The following is a 17,664-nucleotide window of genomic DNA, read 5'->3' as shown; positions in this document are numbered from 1 at the left end:
CACAAATTGAAACAGGTTAACGGGTGTTTTAAGACACTGGATAACAAGGCATTCCTCAAACTACAAGAATCTTGGGGTAAAATGTTTCCGAATGACTCTGTCAATGGATGGAAGCACATATGCTCAAGACTCTTGGGGTAAAATGTTTCCAAATGACTCTGTCAATGCATGGAAGCACATAAGCTCAAGAGTCTGGAGAGTCTCTCTATTAGGCCAATTAAATTTGATGTTATGGAGGGTTCAGTAAACTTCAGTTTTACAAGTTGCTCACTAAAATCAAGATACAAAGGTTTAGTAGGTGCAACCCAATGTGTATGTCTTGTGGCAAGAAGACCAAGGATGTCCATACCTATTTTGGAGCTGTCCTCATGTCAAGACCCTGTGGAGAAATTTTAAGAAGACAATGTTCCAGGCTAGCTTTCATGCTTTGGTTTGTTACAAACAAATGCTTTTTGGTAACTGGGCTGGCTGATGCCACCTGGAATGTGGGCCATTATCAGAGCAGTTGTGATTAAAAAAGTTTAGGCAATTAGTTATAAAAGGGTTCATGGAGCTCCTCTTTTTGTGCTGATGACATCGATAATGCTCATAGGAAATGCTTGGCTGAGATTAAAAGCTTCGTTTAGGTTGCTAAAAGGGACTGATTGGACCTGAAAAGTTGCTTGTAAGAGCTCTGCGAGGGTTTAGCCAATGGGCACTGTATATATCCTTTTACCCCACTAATAGAAATCACACCATGTGTTCACATTTATAAGAAAAAATGCATGCCATTCTATCACGATCTGAAGCAATGCAGATACATAGTAAGATAGTATGCCATCATGCTACCTTGATTTTGTGGGTGGCTCATGGTATGCTCCAGTTTGACAGAACTATGTACAGATAAAGAAAAATGATTAACTCTCACCAAGAAACTTATATACAACAAGGCTTAAATTACATTCTCCCATAATCCACAATATCCAGCTTTGCTGCAAGTTCTCTTTCTGCAAGTTGCTGCATCTACACCACAATTCTCATTGGATTTACATCTGTGATCTGGAGATTTATCCAAAACATGGCAAGCACTTTCCACTTGCTGTGCCACATTGTCTGAATATGTTCTCTGGAAGTTTGGACAAACTTGTGATTCCATTGCACTGTGCCAACTAACATTCCTTTTTCCAAGCTCATCCTGTACATCAGAAGATAGACAAGTCGAATTGCCACAAATGAACTACCAAGAAGATGAAAAACATGCCATATCTAGATCCCATGGCATACCTTTTAACATCTAATTGTGAAGCAATTTCAAAGACTAATTCTGATCTGCACACTGAGAAGCAATTTCTGTACAGTCCCCCACTGGGTTTTCTGTGTGAACATCTTTATAGTGAGAAACTTAAATGTGTATGCAGCTGATTAGTTGGGCTCTACTGTGCTCCTAATCCTGAATGCTCTATCAACAAAACATAAATTTTCTACAATATGGGGGACTGGTTTGTACTAGTCATATAGCTTTTTGATTTGACAAATTTGACCTCCTAGAAGCCAACTCCTCTGCAGCACAACTGCATATGTCACAAAATAGCCCCTTAATTATATGGTTAACTCACATTCTTCTTAGAATCAGTCACACTACTCCATGGGCCACATGTTTCTGAAGTCCTAGAAAGGAAACGTTTCAGGTGTGCAGGAACCATCATTGTAATTCTTATCCGTAAACTCTACAAATAAAGACTAACAAGTAGCAAGGTTGCCTGAGCATTAAAGAATGCCAATGCAAAGAGAGTTTCTAGGAACAAACTCAAGAAAATTTAAGACGAATGATACAACAAATATTGTTGGTGCTTTATAGATATAGCACTGAGAAATGTTAATAGACTGCATAGAATTTGGTGATACTAAACAACAGCTGCCTGTAAATGAATACCATATCATGCAATTGCTGGTAGACTCTGCCAATCTTGCTCCGTTTATTAACAACATCCACATATTATAGAGCAGAGGAACAGCTAAAGAAGGATACAAATCTTGTTGCTATCAGAATGATGTGTGCACAGCTCACCACACGAAGTGCTAGGACCATTTCCAGACAATGGCATACATACATAGGCTTTAGGAACCCAGCCTTACCTTGAGGTCCTAACTTTAGGGCATTCTGCAGAATGCAGAGTTGCAAGGGTTGGGGATCAGCTGGCAAAAATAAATAGATTTTCTCACTCATCTGAGAGCCAGATGCATAGTAACAGGGGCCGTCCCGAGGCCCCGGAACGCGGGAACACTGTCCCGAACGGATGGGCCGAATGGGGATGCCAAAATTGGACAGGGACGTCCCTTGTCCCGTCCCCAACAGCCGTCCCCCCGTCCCCCTTTTTTTTTTTGGTGGACTGGGTGTCTTTTAGGGGGTGGTTTTTTTGTATGTTCTTTGGTAGTATACATTCGTCCACACACACAGTAACATGGGACCGGTTTTGGGGATAGGGATGGGAATAGGGACAGGCCCATTGGGACAAGAATAATAAATTGCCATCCCTTGTTACCATGAGAGGGGGCTCTAACATGGGGATGGGACTGGGACGGGAAGCTACAAAATGGGCATCCCCTATTACTATGCCCACACATCCATCCACCACATCACATGCATACATATTCAAATGCTATTTATGTATGCCGTTCCCTCCCGCGTCCCACCCCCCATCCCCGTTCCTTGCTTTTAGCTGTCCCCGTCTCCGATCCCGTTCCCCATTCCATGTTACTATGGCCAGATAATTGAACCACTCACTTGGTATTTCAGATAGGTTGGCAGAGGTCTAGCTGTTCAGTACTTGAGCTTTGAAGAAATTAATGAAGCACAATGTCTATTACTGTCCTGGATTTTATCAAGATGGATATAATCTTTTGGTGCTCCCATCTCACTTTGGTCAAAAGCACACTGGTGGTCAAACCAGGTGCTGTTTTTGTGGCGCTGTCTCATAGTTGCATTGCCCAGCTTTTGCTCAGCTTGGACAAGAGGATACTCAGGCTAAGGAGGCTTAATTAGATGACATGCGGATACACTTGAAGGATGAACTGCAATTATTAAGCTACAGCTTCAGAGCATAGTTGTCAAGTAGGAAAGGTACGATACGGTACGGTACTTTATGATTTTATAAGGTACAGTACGATATTAGTACGGAAAAAATTAACTTGATTTTTAAAAAAAATCATAAATCATTAAATGATAGAACACATGTTTAAAATGAAAGAAGTCATTTCATTACAAAATAAGCGGAATACATGAGGGTGGCCCTCGCGGTCGTATGCGCTGTGTGCAACATGCAATACAACTAGAGTCTAGTACATACATGGATGATGGATCATAGTGGCACGTAGATACAATGATAGTAGATACAAGAAAGAGAGAGACCTATGAACCTATGATGAGGCATCACTATCATCATGATCATCAGAACCATCTAAGTGCTTATCAAGAGAGTCAGAAGATGACTCCTCGGCATCGGATGTTGACACACGCTCATACTCATCCTCACTAATGAGGTTACCATCATCATCAAATGATGGGTCCGTAGGTGCTACTTGTATAGGCAAGGGGGGGATATCATCATGAGACATGGGATGGGAGCTACTAGAGCCCCGCCTTACATATGTCTACAAGCCACTTGAACCACTCCTCCTTGATGTCGGAGGGCGCCGAATGACTATGCCCTTGCTACCACCTACTCAAACTCCTTGCCCCACGAGCACACCGACTGCGAGTGTCACGAGTATCTACTGCTACAAACTCTCTATAGAGCTCTGCAAAGATCATCGCCTCCTCCTCACCTCCTAATTGTTGTGAGAAGAGCATAGTTGAGAGAGATGGAAGTCGAGCAGGAGTGAGCGAGAGAGTGTGATGGCTGGAGACAAAGCAGAGTGAAAGTACGATTCAATAAGAGTATACCAACAATGTGTTGGTACACAAAGAATAAAATGTATTTATACTTAGGGCATGAAAAGGGTGCATTCACATGTACAATGTGCGTGTACTATACACGAGGGGTTTAAACCGGGCCTTTATCCCAACAACCTCTCACTTAAAGGTCCGATGTGAACCTCTAGCTAACCAACTCCCACTAGTCATATGCAATGCTCGTGCTGAGCTTTGCTTAGACTTTTAGTGAGAACATCTACAAGGTTGTCTTGTGTTTTAATCGTGGTCAATGTGAGTTGACCATCTTCCAAAATCTGTCTGATGATATCGCACATCTATATGCTTTGTGCGTGAATGATACATGGCATTCTTAGCCAGATACACAACACTCTGGCTATCACATCCCAAAACTGTAGTACCCATAGACATGCCAAGATTCTCTGCAAGTCTGCTCAACCATATAGCTTCCTTAGAAGCTTCAATAGCTGATATGTATTCAGCTTCAATGGTACTCAGTGCAATAATGTTCTACAACCTGGAACACCAAGAAACAGCCCCCCCAACAACTATAAAGCCATACCCGCTGGTGAACCTACGAGTGTCTAAGTCACTTGCCATGTCTGCATCACAATAACCCTGCAGAAAATAACCAAGAATACATAACAAATCTCTGTCTGCTTAGTGAACAGACTATGATTTGCATTTTCCATCTAAAATCCAAGTTACTATATATATGAGCTGATCCAAGCATTTTATACTCTCGGTGCTTATTTTAATGTATAAAGTGCCTTTTTCAACCTACACACGATTTAGATAATCAAGGTATACATAACCCTTAAGTTGTTCAGTATACACTTCCTCAATCAAATCTCCATTTAGAAATGCATTTTTGATAGTGTCTGATGCCTTCAAGGTTAATGCCTTGACCATCCACCGTTCTGCACTTTTTGCCTTAAGACAGGGCATCTAGATACAAATTGTTGACATAAGATAGGTCAAGAGCAATAACAAGCTTGTTCAATGCAAACAAATTACAATTACATGGATCGTAATAATATGACTTATGCGATTGGACCACTTAATCAACCTCTTAGGCCAAGAGGATTGCCAACGCAAGGTAGACCCCTAGTACCCCGAAATAATTACAATAGTGATGGAAAACCAAGAAGATGACATAAACCTGCTAACAACTCCCACTGCATGAGCAATGTCTGGACGAGTAGCAACCATAGCACACATAAGAGAGCCACAAGCGGATGCATAAGGAACTCCCTTCATAGCATTTGCTTCCACGTCATCTTCCAGGCTGTTGGCTTTGCTAAGCTTGAGATAAGGAGGTAAGGGTACCCCAAAAGGCTTAGCTTCAGCCATATTAAATCTGTCCAATACCTTTCCAATGTACTTTTCTTCAGATAAAAACAACAATTTCTGCTATCTCTACGAATCCTCATGCCCAAAATATGCTCTACATTCCCTAAATCTTTCATGGAGAAGGCTGATTTCAGCTGATTTTTTAGAGCATCCAAGCTAGTCTTCCTTTTCCTAGCTAGTAACATATTATCCACATACAAAACAAGTATGATGGGGCTGCCATCTATATCCTTTTTCATGTACAAGCAACAATCTGCATGGCTGCGTGTAAACTCATGAGATAGCATAAAGGTGTCAAACTTTTTGTACCACTGCCGTGGTGCTTGCTTCAGCCTATACAGGCTGCATTTTAGTTTACACACCATTTGCTCTTTTCCAGGAACTACAAAGCCCTTGGGCTGTTTCATGTAGATTTCCTCATCAACGTCACCATGCAAGAAATCTATTTTTACATCCATTTGATACAGCTCTAAATCTAAAACAACAGTGAGAGAAAAAAGCACACGTAGAGTGGTCATCTTCACAACAGGTGAAAAGACCTCTTGGAAGTCAATCATTTCCTTTTGTGCATACCCTTTGGCAACTAATCTTGCCTTGTACTTCGGTTTCCCATCAACTGTCTTTACTTTGTACACCCATTTGTTTGGAAGTGGCTTCCTTTTTTTGCAAGTAAAATGTGGCTGATTATATTACTCAAAAAGCTGATTACAACAAAGTGCTCATGCTCAACAGACTAGCTGGAGCTGAAGCAAAGTGACCAGTACATCATGTATACAAGCCTCTCAAGGCGGTCTAGGGGGGATGGGGGAAAGAAGCCGGGTGGGGGGGATATATCGCCAAATGGGGCTGTTTGCCTGCATCACAAAGAACAGACCCTGGCCGCCCCAGGTACGCATTAAGTGACCACGAAGCTCCTGACGAGCCCTAGAATCGCCTTGCACCTGATCCCATCGGCCGCGGAGGGAATGGATGATGGAGATCTAGAGCTCTGCTAAGGTCACATGTGCTGAAAGTCTCTCTCCGCCGAAGGCCACCTGACATCGCGCCTTCCAAATACGCCATCCGGTAAGACTCCCTATGATCTCCCATACCTCCGAGCGGTCTACTGTGGGCTCCAATACCTGGCGGATGGGTAGAGCCTCTAGGCCGACCACTGCGCATGACTCTGCCTCGATCATGAATATCGTGTCCTGCATCTCGGCCTCATACAAAAGCTGACGGCCCTAGCTGACTGCTTGCCAACAAAAAGCTCCCCATGAGATACACCCAAGGCTGGGCGCTATACGTCGAAGGATACGGCATGCTCCTCTCCACACGAGCTGTGCCTCCTCACAAGATCAAAGGCAGTGCTTTGGGGTTTCCAAAGGCTGCTGTGTGCAACGCTTACAACCTCCCTCCTGCATCTGGGCAAGCCAGCTTCCCACCGCTAAGCCTCCATGTGCCACCAGCCATAAAAAATACGACACTCTCCTTGGTCTCCAGCTATCCCATAGGCGGCGCCAAAAGGTCTGTCGGAAGGGCTCCATAATGCTGTGCTCCGCCCAAGCCTGCTGCATGACGGCGCCCAATCCATATCCTCCTGCATCAGTACATGTCTACCAATCCTGGAATTGTACTCTAGGAACCTGGGTAGCTTTTTGGCGACCGCAGAGGCCGACCATAGCCACTCTCCTAAATCCCACTCCAGCTCATCAAATGGTCTGCCCTCCCAAATCCGAAGGCGCCACTCCTTGAGCTCCTTCCAGTAAACATAGGGGTCCAGTCGCCAAGTCTTCCCCTAAAGACCCACCACCCGAATCCTCCTCCACAAAAGGGTTGCAATCTCCTCATCCTGATGCCCTCTGTCAAGGGCCAAACGTCCCCCCTCCTGAACGGCGAAGAAGGTCCCTTGCGGGGCGCCACCCACTCTACCTGTCACCTAAAGGGGGATGCCTGTTGGTGAGAACCTAGCTGCCCATACCTCCCCGGGCTCTATCGGCTCTCGTATTGGGGGGGCAAGCCACTCCGGAGATATTGCTGCGTCTATCTCTCCTCCTCAACTCCACTCCTCTCGGGCAACCTGATACTCGCTACAGCACCTCCTCGTCCGCCATCCTGTACACCTCCTGCCATGTCCTGATGGAACGAGCCGGGCTAGCCTCCCACCCAGCCCACTGGATGTGGGGGCGCTCACCTATCAGTGCCCCTTCCTGATCTTTGACCTGGAGGTTCCAGATCACTGGCTGACGGTCTATTTCCTCCTGGCAACCTGGGGGGCTCTGGATTAGGCCCTTACGGAGGCCCTGCCACACGCGGAGTAGGCTGCGAAGGAAAGGTGATCTGGAGGGGCTGATCTCGGCTAACGTAAAGATCCATCTCAAGGACGGCCTCCACTCACCGCCAAGCCTCGGTTTACAATCCTAAAGGCCCTCCTGCAGTAAGACCTTCCAGGTCTGCCCGCTTGGTGTAAGACCACGAACAACTAGCTTGCCCAAGAGAGCCATACTCTAATACTCTGGGTCTATGATCCCAAGCCCTCCCTCTGATCGATGTCGTATGATGGTTGCCCACGCCACCTTGGCCCTAGAGTCCCTGGAGCCATCAGACCCAGGCCAAAGGAAATTCCGCCCTAGGCGGCGAAGCTGCCCTACACACGATGAGGAGAAGTACCAACGCGAGGCGATGTACCAAGCCATCGCTAGGAGGACCTGGTTTACCACCAGGGCTCGACCGGCTAGTGAGAGGCGAACCGTGCTCCAGTAGGTCAGTTTCCTCAGAATAGAATCAAGGACAGGAAGAAACTGCTGAGCAGGAGTGATGTTGAGTCCCACCTGGAACCCTAGGTATCAGACGGTCTGCCCTCTGCTCACCCATCTAAATCCCAGGTAGAAGGCCACTCCGTGCTAGAGTCTGGGTCTGTGAGGAAACCAACCGACTTTTGCCAGTTGATTTTCGCTCCCGTTGCAAAGCAGAAAATGTCAAGAGCCAGCCTCACTCTTTCCAGCATCAACTCATCGTCCTCTATATAGAGACCAGTATCATCTGCGTACTCTAAGTCTAACACTCAATCTCCTCTCTCACTGGAAGTCGGAGGCCACGTAATCTGCTCATACATGACCTGAGGAACTAAGACATCGCCTCTGTGAAGAGAAGGAACAGGTATGGGGCCAGGGGGCAACCCTGTCGAGCCGATCTCTCCAGCCGAAACTCCTCTCCTTGCCTTCCGCCTATGAGAATCCTGCTGGTGGCCGATTTGTACAGGCCGGAGACCCCACGAATCCAAGCGTCGGGGAATCCCAATTTCACCATGGTGCCCTCTAGGAAATCCCAGTCCACCCTGTCATAAGCTTTCTTGAAATCCAAGAGTAGCACTGCCAGTTTCTGCCCACTGTGCTGAGCCCACTCTATCGCCTCAAAGAAGATAAATACATTGTCTAGGATGCTCCTATCCTAGACAAAGCCTATCTGTGTGTCATGAATGATATCTGGAAGCATGAGGTGTAGTCGCCCACCGATCATTTTTGCTAGTGCCTTATAGGCCACTGGCAGTAAGGTGATCGGTCTCCACTGGGATAGCTCCAACCGGTCTCCCCCTTTGGGGAGAAGACTGATAAGGCCTGCCAAGAGACTCCCTGGCATCTGTCCTGAGGTGAAGATCTCATGGAAAGCCCTCAGTAGGGGATCCTTCACCACTTCCCAATAGGTAGTGAAGAAGGCCTTAGAGAGGCCATCCTCCCCCGAGCATTTCTGCCCATCCTGTGTATGGAAAGCCTCCTCTAGTTCCTTCTCTATGAAGGGGGCTAGGAGGGAGTGTCCCATCTCCTCTGTGATGAGGGACGGGATGTGATCCCATAACTGCTGTCTGTATCTCTATCCTCTAGTTGAAGCTCTCTCCTACTGGAAAAGACGCGTGTAGTAGTCGGTGGCAATCTCCATCACCTCATCTGGGTTAGAACGGGTCCTCCCATATTGATCCCGCAAGCTGCGTATTTGCTCTCCCGCGGTGCGGGGCTGGCACACCTGGAAGAATTTCCTGCACATCGTGTCCCCCTTCTATGCCCAAAAGGCTGTTGAGGTGTGGAAGGAGAACTCCGAGCGCTTGTCCTCTAGGCCAACAATGGCTACACACGTGCGCACCTCCTGTGCGTGGAGGGTGGGATCCCCTGGTGCCTCCTGCAATAATCTCTGCGTGGTTGCAAGGCCCCGCCGGAGTGCTCTCTCCTCCTTCCAACACTGCTGCCTGGCTTGTCTGGCTGCCTCTTGGCAGATTCTGCTTGACTTGGCTAGGACCTTTGCAACCTCCTCTGCTATCTGGTCCCTCCTGTCCCACTCTCTGGTCCAAATCTGCTCTATCTGTCTCGACACCTTCTCCCTCCTATAGATCGAGTCAGGGATCCGACAGGATCGTGTATCTAGGGCGGACGTTGGGGGGTCAAGTGTTAGGATAATCGGGCAATGATTGGATAACGTGGTGCCTGCCAACTGCTCAATCTGGCCTCCACGAGAGCCTCCCTACTCTCCCACATAAAACCTGTCCAACCGCTCCAACAGGGCTCCACCTAGCCGCCTGTATCCCCAAGAGAAGTCCAACGACCTCTCCCTCCTATGGAAGGCAGGGTCTTTCCAGGCATAACGTGCTCCGATTGCAAGCAAAAAGACCTCCCATGCCTCCTGCTCCTCCCCAGCCATACCCTGGTAGTTTCTTCCTCTGCCCTGCTGGTCCTCCAAAGCCTCCAAGTTGTTGAAGTCTCCTCCAACAATCCAGGAGTCGACCTCTGGGAGTACAGCTGCAATCTCCACCCAGAACCTGCTGCATGCCCTAACCTCCGTAGGGGCATAGACATTGAGGACTCCAATACAGGAGTCCCCAATATCCAGTCTGATCCATAGAACCCTTCCTACCACTATCGTCCCGTGGTCTCATACACAAGTGGTGAGACTCAGGCCAATAGAGGTGCATACGCCTCCACTCCTGCTGTGGGCACCTATGGCGTGCTCCCAGTAAGTGTGCGAGCTGCCCGAAAGTACCTTCCCAACCCGCTGAGCCTGGGCGAGGGTGAGCTTGTGTTCCTGCAGAAGCAAGATATCGATCCGTCCGACAAGGGCAGGATGCAACTCCTGCCAAACAATCAACTTCCTAGAGCCACGTGCCCCTTTGTAGTGGAGATTGTTCACATTCTAGGATGCAAGATGTAAGCTCATGGGGAAACTTGTGACTGACCGAACAAGCATCTGTTTGGTGTGGATGCTGCACATGAGGAGGAGAGACTGTGAGGCATGCAAGTACGCTTTGCCGCCGGTCTGGATGGTAAACTCCAATCCCCCATGGTGGCCCTCGGCCGGACCATAGGGGTGATAGATACTCCAGGTGGTACTATCAATACATCTATCAGCCATGCTGAAAATCGCGGCTTTGTACACTGGTGAAAGCGGGCTGCCTGTGTCGGGGGCCACTCGATCACGTCCCTCGGAGCTCTCCACTATGGAGGGGCTCGAAAGATAATGCTCAAGTGTGGGACCTCGGCGCTAGCCCACCAGTTAATGTCCATCATGCAACCTGGCCACTGTTGTGCAAACAGTGCTAATCCTTCATCTCCCATCCACTGGGAGATGTGATCCGCCACCTGACTCTTCAACTCCTCAATCTGTGTAGTCGTCCACTCCTCTAAGTAAGATGACCAAAGAAAAAAGGCGTAGTTTGGTCCATCCGATGGTGCTAGTAGGTGGACCTTTCCCCTCCTTGACTTACGAACCACGAAGATCCCTTCACCTCTAGAGGTACTGGGAACTCTCCGCACTCCGCAACTCGCAGGTAGGACCATGGGCCACTGCGGAAGAACTCGTGGCAACAACTCTGCCTGTCTCGGGAAGGTGTGGCGGGTGGCAGGGGCGGAGAAGCTGGTGGCTGTGTGGGAGGGGGAAGACTGCTGGTGCGCAGAGGAGGTAGGTGCATGTGGCTCATCACCTCTTGTGGGAGGAGGGGGGGTGGGTCTAGGGGGGGCTCACCTGGGTGCGGATTAGGGGGAGTACTTGGTAGGTGGGGTGATGGGGGGGAAGAGGATCGAGGGATGGCTGGAGATACATGGCGGATGTGGGAGGGGGGGGGGGGAGGGGTGGCCCTGGCAAGGAGGGGCTGTGGGCCAAGGTCAGTGGGGAGGGGGAGGGGGGGGGGGGGGGGGGGTGGGGGGGGTGGGGTGGAGGGGGGTGGTTGAGGGGCCTGTGGGAACTTAGGCGAGGCAGTCTGTGGCGCGGGTGGAGAATGTGGGGGGTTGCGGTCTTGTCGAGTGGGGCGGACAGGGGGGGTTGTGGAGTGCTCTGCCGAGAGGGGGTCGCTTGCACGCCAACACCCTGCTGACGAGGCTAGGTTTGAGGAGCTGGCTGCGTCCCCTCTTGCCATCTCCCTCTCTATTGTCTCTGGACCCGTGTGAAACCGTCAGCGTCCACCTACGGACCTGTGGGCGGAGCCGCCTTGGCTCCGAAACGTGTACAAACTGTTGCCTGATGCCCAAAGTCGTGGCAGTGCAGGCACTGCCCTGGTTGCCAAGTCACAATGACCTGCTATCTAAAGAAGTGCCCGCCTGTCTTAGTCTCTAGGAATTGTGGGATATTCTTGACCTCTTTCACTGCCACCCGTACCTTTGGGACTCCTGCTGTTGTCACTGCATCCGCGAAAGGCACAGGGAGGATAGTGCCGAAGAGCCGTCCAAAGTCTTCCACCAACTGGCAATACTCAATTGCCAGGCCGGGGAAAAGAAGGTTGACCAGGTGCCGAAGAAACATGTTGTGGAGTGCAAACGCCTCCACAGTAAAGCCACTATACCAAGGGACCATGTATATGATCCCCTTCGTGGACGCATATGGTGAACTGGCGAGTAGCTCGCGAGCTGCATCTGCCGAGCTGAGCCGGATTATGAAGATCCCTTGGCCCAATAGGACCGCCTCCATGATCTGCACTGTGCCGATGCGCAGCGTGGAGTGAACCCAGTCCTGAAGCTGGGCCCTGGCTTGGGAATGTCCTACTACCTGACCATAAATCGTTGTTTCCATTAGCTCCAGCTCTTTAGCTCGGACGGCTAAGAGCTACTCCTCAAAGAGGACTACGCGCAAGGTGTTTGACTGGGGGGCACTCGCTAAGTGCGCCGGCGTTTGACCATAGATTTCCGTTGCGCGTCCCTTTTGGAAGAACCTACCTATCACGTTGCGGTGCTACTGGATGTGGAGTTGCTACACAGGGAGGGAGCAACTTGGGGGGGGGGGGGGGGGGGGGGTGGGGGGGTGTCGATGGCGAAGGGGGAGATTTCTGTTTTCGATGGCAGTGGTGTGGCAGTCTGACAAAGGGCCAAAGGGCCAGGCCTCCCGGCAGGACAGCACGTGGGGGGCGGGGGGTTGGAGGGGAGGAAAAGATAGGGAAGGGGGGGGGGGGGGGGGGTGGGGGAGGGCATAGGCGGTGGCACAAGGAGCTGGTGATGGGGCCCCTAGCAAAGGTAGGGGGGTGGGGCGCACGCGATGATGAGGGGAGTGGTGATGGTCCTGTCGATGGCGAGGGGAGGTGACGCTGGCGATGGCGCTGTTCCGGCGGGGCACGACAATCAGACGGGGCGGGTGGGTTAGCTCGCGCGACATGACAAGTAGGAGAGCTCTCTCTAATCTTTTGTGGAAGTGGCTTCCTTCCCTTGGGCAATGACACAAGATCCCAAGTATCATTTGCATATAGAGATTTAATCTCTTCCTGCATAGCAAGCTCCCACTTACTACTGAACTCACATGACTTGGCCTCTTTGTATGTAAGAGGCTCACCCTCATCTATAAGCATCACATAATGCAAGGAGGGGTCAAACCTATGTGGTTGCCTTCTTACGCATGTAGACCTGCATACCCAATGATCAACATTTTTGCGAATTGGGTCCACATCTAGAGGTATATTATTTTCAGCATTTATTGGCTGCTGTAAGTTATTTTCAGCATGTTGTTCATGATGTGCAACACCTTCATTTTCATTTCTAGCACCTGCATTTTCATAATCAGCAAGCCTATCTTGCTGTTCATGACCTCCTTGTGCTTCTATTTGTTGTCCATCATCATCTGGCTCAAAAATAACCAGCTGATTATCAGTTTCAGCCTGTGGTACAGCACCATGAGGCTCATTTTTTGAAGTAATAGGTGGCTGCAAACTCTGAAATTTCAATTTTTTCGTATCTTCATTAGAGGCTAAAGTACCTTTTAACAATTTTGCCTCATTAAACACAACATTACGGCTGCAAATAATTTTCTTGGACTGAGGTAACCACACTCTGTAGCCAAATTCACCCTCATCACCATAGCCCATGAAAATACCTTTGGTGGATTTTGGGTCAAGTTTGTTCCTCAGCTCATCCCTAGCATGCACAAAAGCATCATAGCCAAATATGTGTAAATGGTCATATGAGGCCGATTTGCCAGACCAAACCTTCTCAGGGATGCTATTATTTAAGGACCTGTTTATAGAGTAGTTGCAAATGTGAACAGTGGTTTTGAGTGCCTCTTCCCAAAATTCATGAGGGAGATTAGCAGTGGACAGCATGCACCGCTTTCTTTCACGGACTTTATTATATCTTTCACCCATCCCATTTGAGAAAGGGCTATAAGGGGCTGTAAGCTCCCTCTTAATACCATGTAAGTCACAAAAGGACTTGAATTCAGTCGATGTGAACTTACCCCCATTATCAGTTCTCAAGCATTTCAACTTTCTACATATCTAAGCGGTCACAAATGCATGAAAAGTTTTAAAAACAGCAAACACTTCACTTTTCTTTTTCAGTAAGTACACCCAAATCTTCTTGGAACAGTCATCAATAAAGGAGATAAATATGCAGCACCACCCAACCATTTCACGGACATACTACATATATCAGAATGCAGTGAGTCCAAGACATTGGACTTACAAGAGACACCAGAGTAAAAGGAATTTTTTTTTTGCTTTTCAAACTACCACTCGTAACAAAAATCAAGCCTTTTCCATCAACTCTCTTCAAAGAGGTAAGGACATCAAGTCCTTTTTGGCTCATATGGCCTAATCTCTTATGCCATAACTCCAAGTGGCTGCAAATTTCAGCAACTACAAGAAACTTGCCATTCAAGGCTTTACAGTGCAAACAATACAAAGTGCCCTTCTTGGTTCCTTTTGCAATCAGCATGGAACCCTTTTTCACTTTCCACAAACCACCACCAAACACTGTGGTGTAGCCATGCAAGTCAAGCTGACCAATAGATAGTAAACTCTTTTTAATGCCAGGCACATATCTGACATCTTTCAGCACAAGCTCTTGACCATTGTTTAAAAACAAGTATACTGTGCCAATCCCATCAATGTTCCAGGCATGGTTATTTCCACGATACACCTTCCCATAACTGCCTGCATTGAACATAGAAAAACACTCCAAGCAAAGAGTTACATGGAAAGAGGCACCAGAGTCTACAATCCAAGTCTGAGTGACACTATCATCAATTGACAAAACTACATCAATCACATCAGCCTTGGTAATCTGCATATCCTGCATGTTACATACAAGGGCATCATAATCAACTGCACATAATACAGCAACCTCTGTATCTGAAAGCTCTTTTATGACCACACTAGAGGCTATTTTTTCTTTGCATTTGGTTGTCTCCGATGCATCTGTCTTTTCTTTCTTCTTCTTTTTATCTCCTGCATTCTTCTTTCTCTCTTGTTCCTTCTTGTAATACCTGCAATCAGGTTTCTTGTGGCCCTTTTGACCACAGTGATAGCAAGTAATGTCACTCTTTTCCTTTCCTTTGCTCTTGCTTCTATTTCTGTGCCTTGCATTGCAAATTCTGACCTAAATGTCACTACCAAGCATAGACAAGATCAAATCCGAGAAAAGCCCCAAATTTCCAAGCTTGAATTTGCATAAATTTGAAATTTGTGCCTCCAACGCATGAGCCCCCGCCAAGACAATTGGTAATTAAGAGATTAAAGAAAAATTTTGATTTGAAAAAAAAAAGGAACTAACCCCGGGGGAGGGATTCGTTGACCCTACCCTGTCACGTCACGTCGCTTGCCCACTGGCGTCGCCCGTCATGCGATCGCTGCGTCTACCCGATGGACCCATCGATTTCTCCCTCGTCCCCCCCCCGCATGTGCCTATGTCGCGTTGCTGCCTTGTTGAATCTCACCAACGCCTGTCGAACGTCGCATGACTGTTACGCCTGCGCTTGCCTTGTCGCCTCTGACTGCCTCACACCCGACTACTGCCTTTTCCTGCTCATCGACCTACTCTGTTGCCTGTCACCACGCAACCTACTCGACTGGCAGTCACTCGCTCAGCAGCTGTACGTCTACCTATTCTCGAGCTGACTGTTGCCTATTAGTCAGTGGTCTCGGAAAGCACACACAATCTGGCTCTTATACCAATTGTTATGAGAAGAGCACAGCTGAGAGAGATGGAAGTCGAGCAGGAGTGAGCAAGAGAGAGTGTGACGGCTAGAGAGAGAGTGAGTAGAGTAAAAGTATGATTCAATAAGAGTGTACCGACACAAAGAATAAAATGCATTTATACTTAGGGCGCGTAAAGGGTGCATTCACATGTACAGTGTACGTGTACTATACACGGGGGGGTTTAAACCGGGCCTTTATCCCAACACTAATGTATACTCGAAAGAGTACCACTTGTCAACTTGAATGCATCAACATTCACCTACACAATGCATATAAGATTCTAAATGCTTAAGTCTAAATTGTAAGTATAAACTTTAAAATTTTCTAATTTTATGGTTAAGTTTTTATCTACTTTGGACTACCCATGCTCGTCATAGCCCTCATCATGCTTAAGTTAGTGCGGCAATAGGCTAGCTGCTCTAACTGTCATGTGCCAAGCCAATTGCAAATCTTCATGTGAATGAGAGAATAGGTACTCTAATTTCTCTCACATGCACTCGAAGTGCAATCTTGAGTAAGGACTCTCATGGCTAAAGACTGAAGGGTCTCCAACACGTATCCAAAGTTTTGCTACCAAGATAGAGGCTTCACAAGTGATTTTCTCCTCCAATAAGTGGAATAAGCAAAAGCCACATGCCCTCTCTGATCCACACGACATTCTAGCTCCTCCAGCACTGCATTGTGGTCATCCACAGGGACCACATGAGTCAAATAAACAAGCTGGTCTGAACAGAGCTCTCTATCATCCATGACCGTCAGCGACTTGAGACCGGATGTGCCAATGTTACAAAACCATGGATGGGCTTATGCATCCATGCCCATCTCCTCTCTACTATCTCTAGAACATATACAGGCTATGTCTCTGTGATCACCATTCACCAATGCCACTCTAAAGAAGTGAATGAGAAGGCCCATGGCAGACCCCTTACAATCACTCATACGTGACACCCTATAAAAGGAAGCCACAACAATGACAATCATATGGACTTTCTACCCAAACTACTCATTGAGGCACAAGTGCTATATGGCTTTGGCCTCCTTTGTCTCATGCTCAACCCACTCATTTCATAGAGTGGACACCATTGTTTGGCGCAAGGCAAAGACCGCACCTCATAAAGATGCTCAAGTAATAACCACATACAAGCAAAGCAAGAAGGCTTCTTTAACTCGAGTGTGCTATGCTCGCGACACATTGCAAGCACCTTTACCTTTACCGTGAAGAAGGTGACAACTAATGTGGCTTTGTAGATTCACCCACTTGAGCTTCCCAATGTCCTCCATGAGCAAGTTTAAACAATGACTTGCATATGAGGTCCACACAATCATAGGGAACCCATCCTTAAGCAAACGACCCATGCACCGACAATTTGATGCATTGTCCATAACAACTCGCACCACATTCAAGGGGCCCACCTATGAAGATATGCTAGGGTTTGCACTAAGGAAACACAGCATGTATGACCAAGACTGAAACACAAAAACTCAGATAGAGACAAGCAAAACTCAAACCCTAAAATGCAAAAACTCAAAACTCTAACACAGAGAGAAGAAACTTTGAAGTGAATGAATGTTGCAAATGAATGTAATAGTGTACAAAATACCCAAGGGTAGAGCAATGCAGCGTCGGAGAGTGACGTCCACTAGAGATGGATTCCAAGTGTTGTGACTACCAGTTGGAGTGCAAAGTGCGGGAAACACTAAACACTAATCACCAGTGTCAGGGATTTGAGGCAACTGCATAGGATGATACCTGATGATGAGGGCAGCAGCAGAAGGCTGTAAACACAGCAATAGAAGGGCCACCTGAGGAGGAAGAGCACAACCAACCGTCGCCTACACGCAAGAGGACCAAATGCAGGGTACAGAAGGTCACCTAATGCCGTGGATGAGAACTGCCAACTGTCACCTAGATGTTGAGGGCTAAACACAAATTGGAGGAGGCAATTTGATCACTAACGATGGCTGATGAGACCAAACGCAGTAGGAG

The 17,664-nt window shown here is 47.8% G+C and overlaps 1 protein-coding gene across 10 annotated transcripts in view; it reads right to left on the bottom strand.

The window, feature by feature from the left end:
• Positions 1-723: 723 nt before the first annotated feature.
• The window catches only part of LOC148040919 (Glycosyl hydrolase family 47 protein), a 74,261-nt gene continuing 57,320 nt past the window's right edge, over positions 724-17,664 (bottom strand). For 7 of the 10 annotated variants that reach the window (XM_087674228.1, XM_087674257.1, XM_087674127.1 and 4 more), the window contains one exon: positions 724-1,174. In XM_087674228.1, coding sequence (XP_087530354.1) covers positions 932-1,174 — 243 coding nt within the window. In that variant the 3' untranslated portion in view covers positions 724-931. The other 3 variants (XM_087674371.1, XM_087674455.1, XM_087674340.1) reach the window with 3 other exon arrangements.

The sequence above is a fragment of the Lygodium microphyllum genome, chromosome 1 (genome assembly GCF_053477565.2).
Source record: "Lygodium microphyllum isolate KBCC chromosome 1, Lygodium_microphyllum_v1.1.10, whole genome shotgun sequence".
NCBI classification, from domain to species: domain Eukaryota; kingdom Viridiplantae; phylum Streptophyta; class Polypodiopsida; order Schizaeales; family Lygodiaceae; genus Lygodium; species Lygodium microphyllum.
Note: the sequence above shows the minus strand (reverse complement) of the source record. Positions and strands in the feature narration are given on the sequence as shown.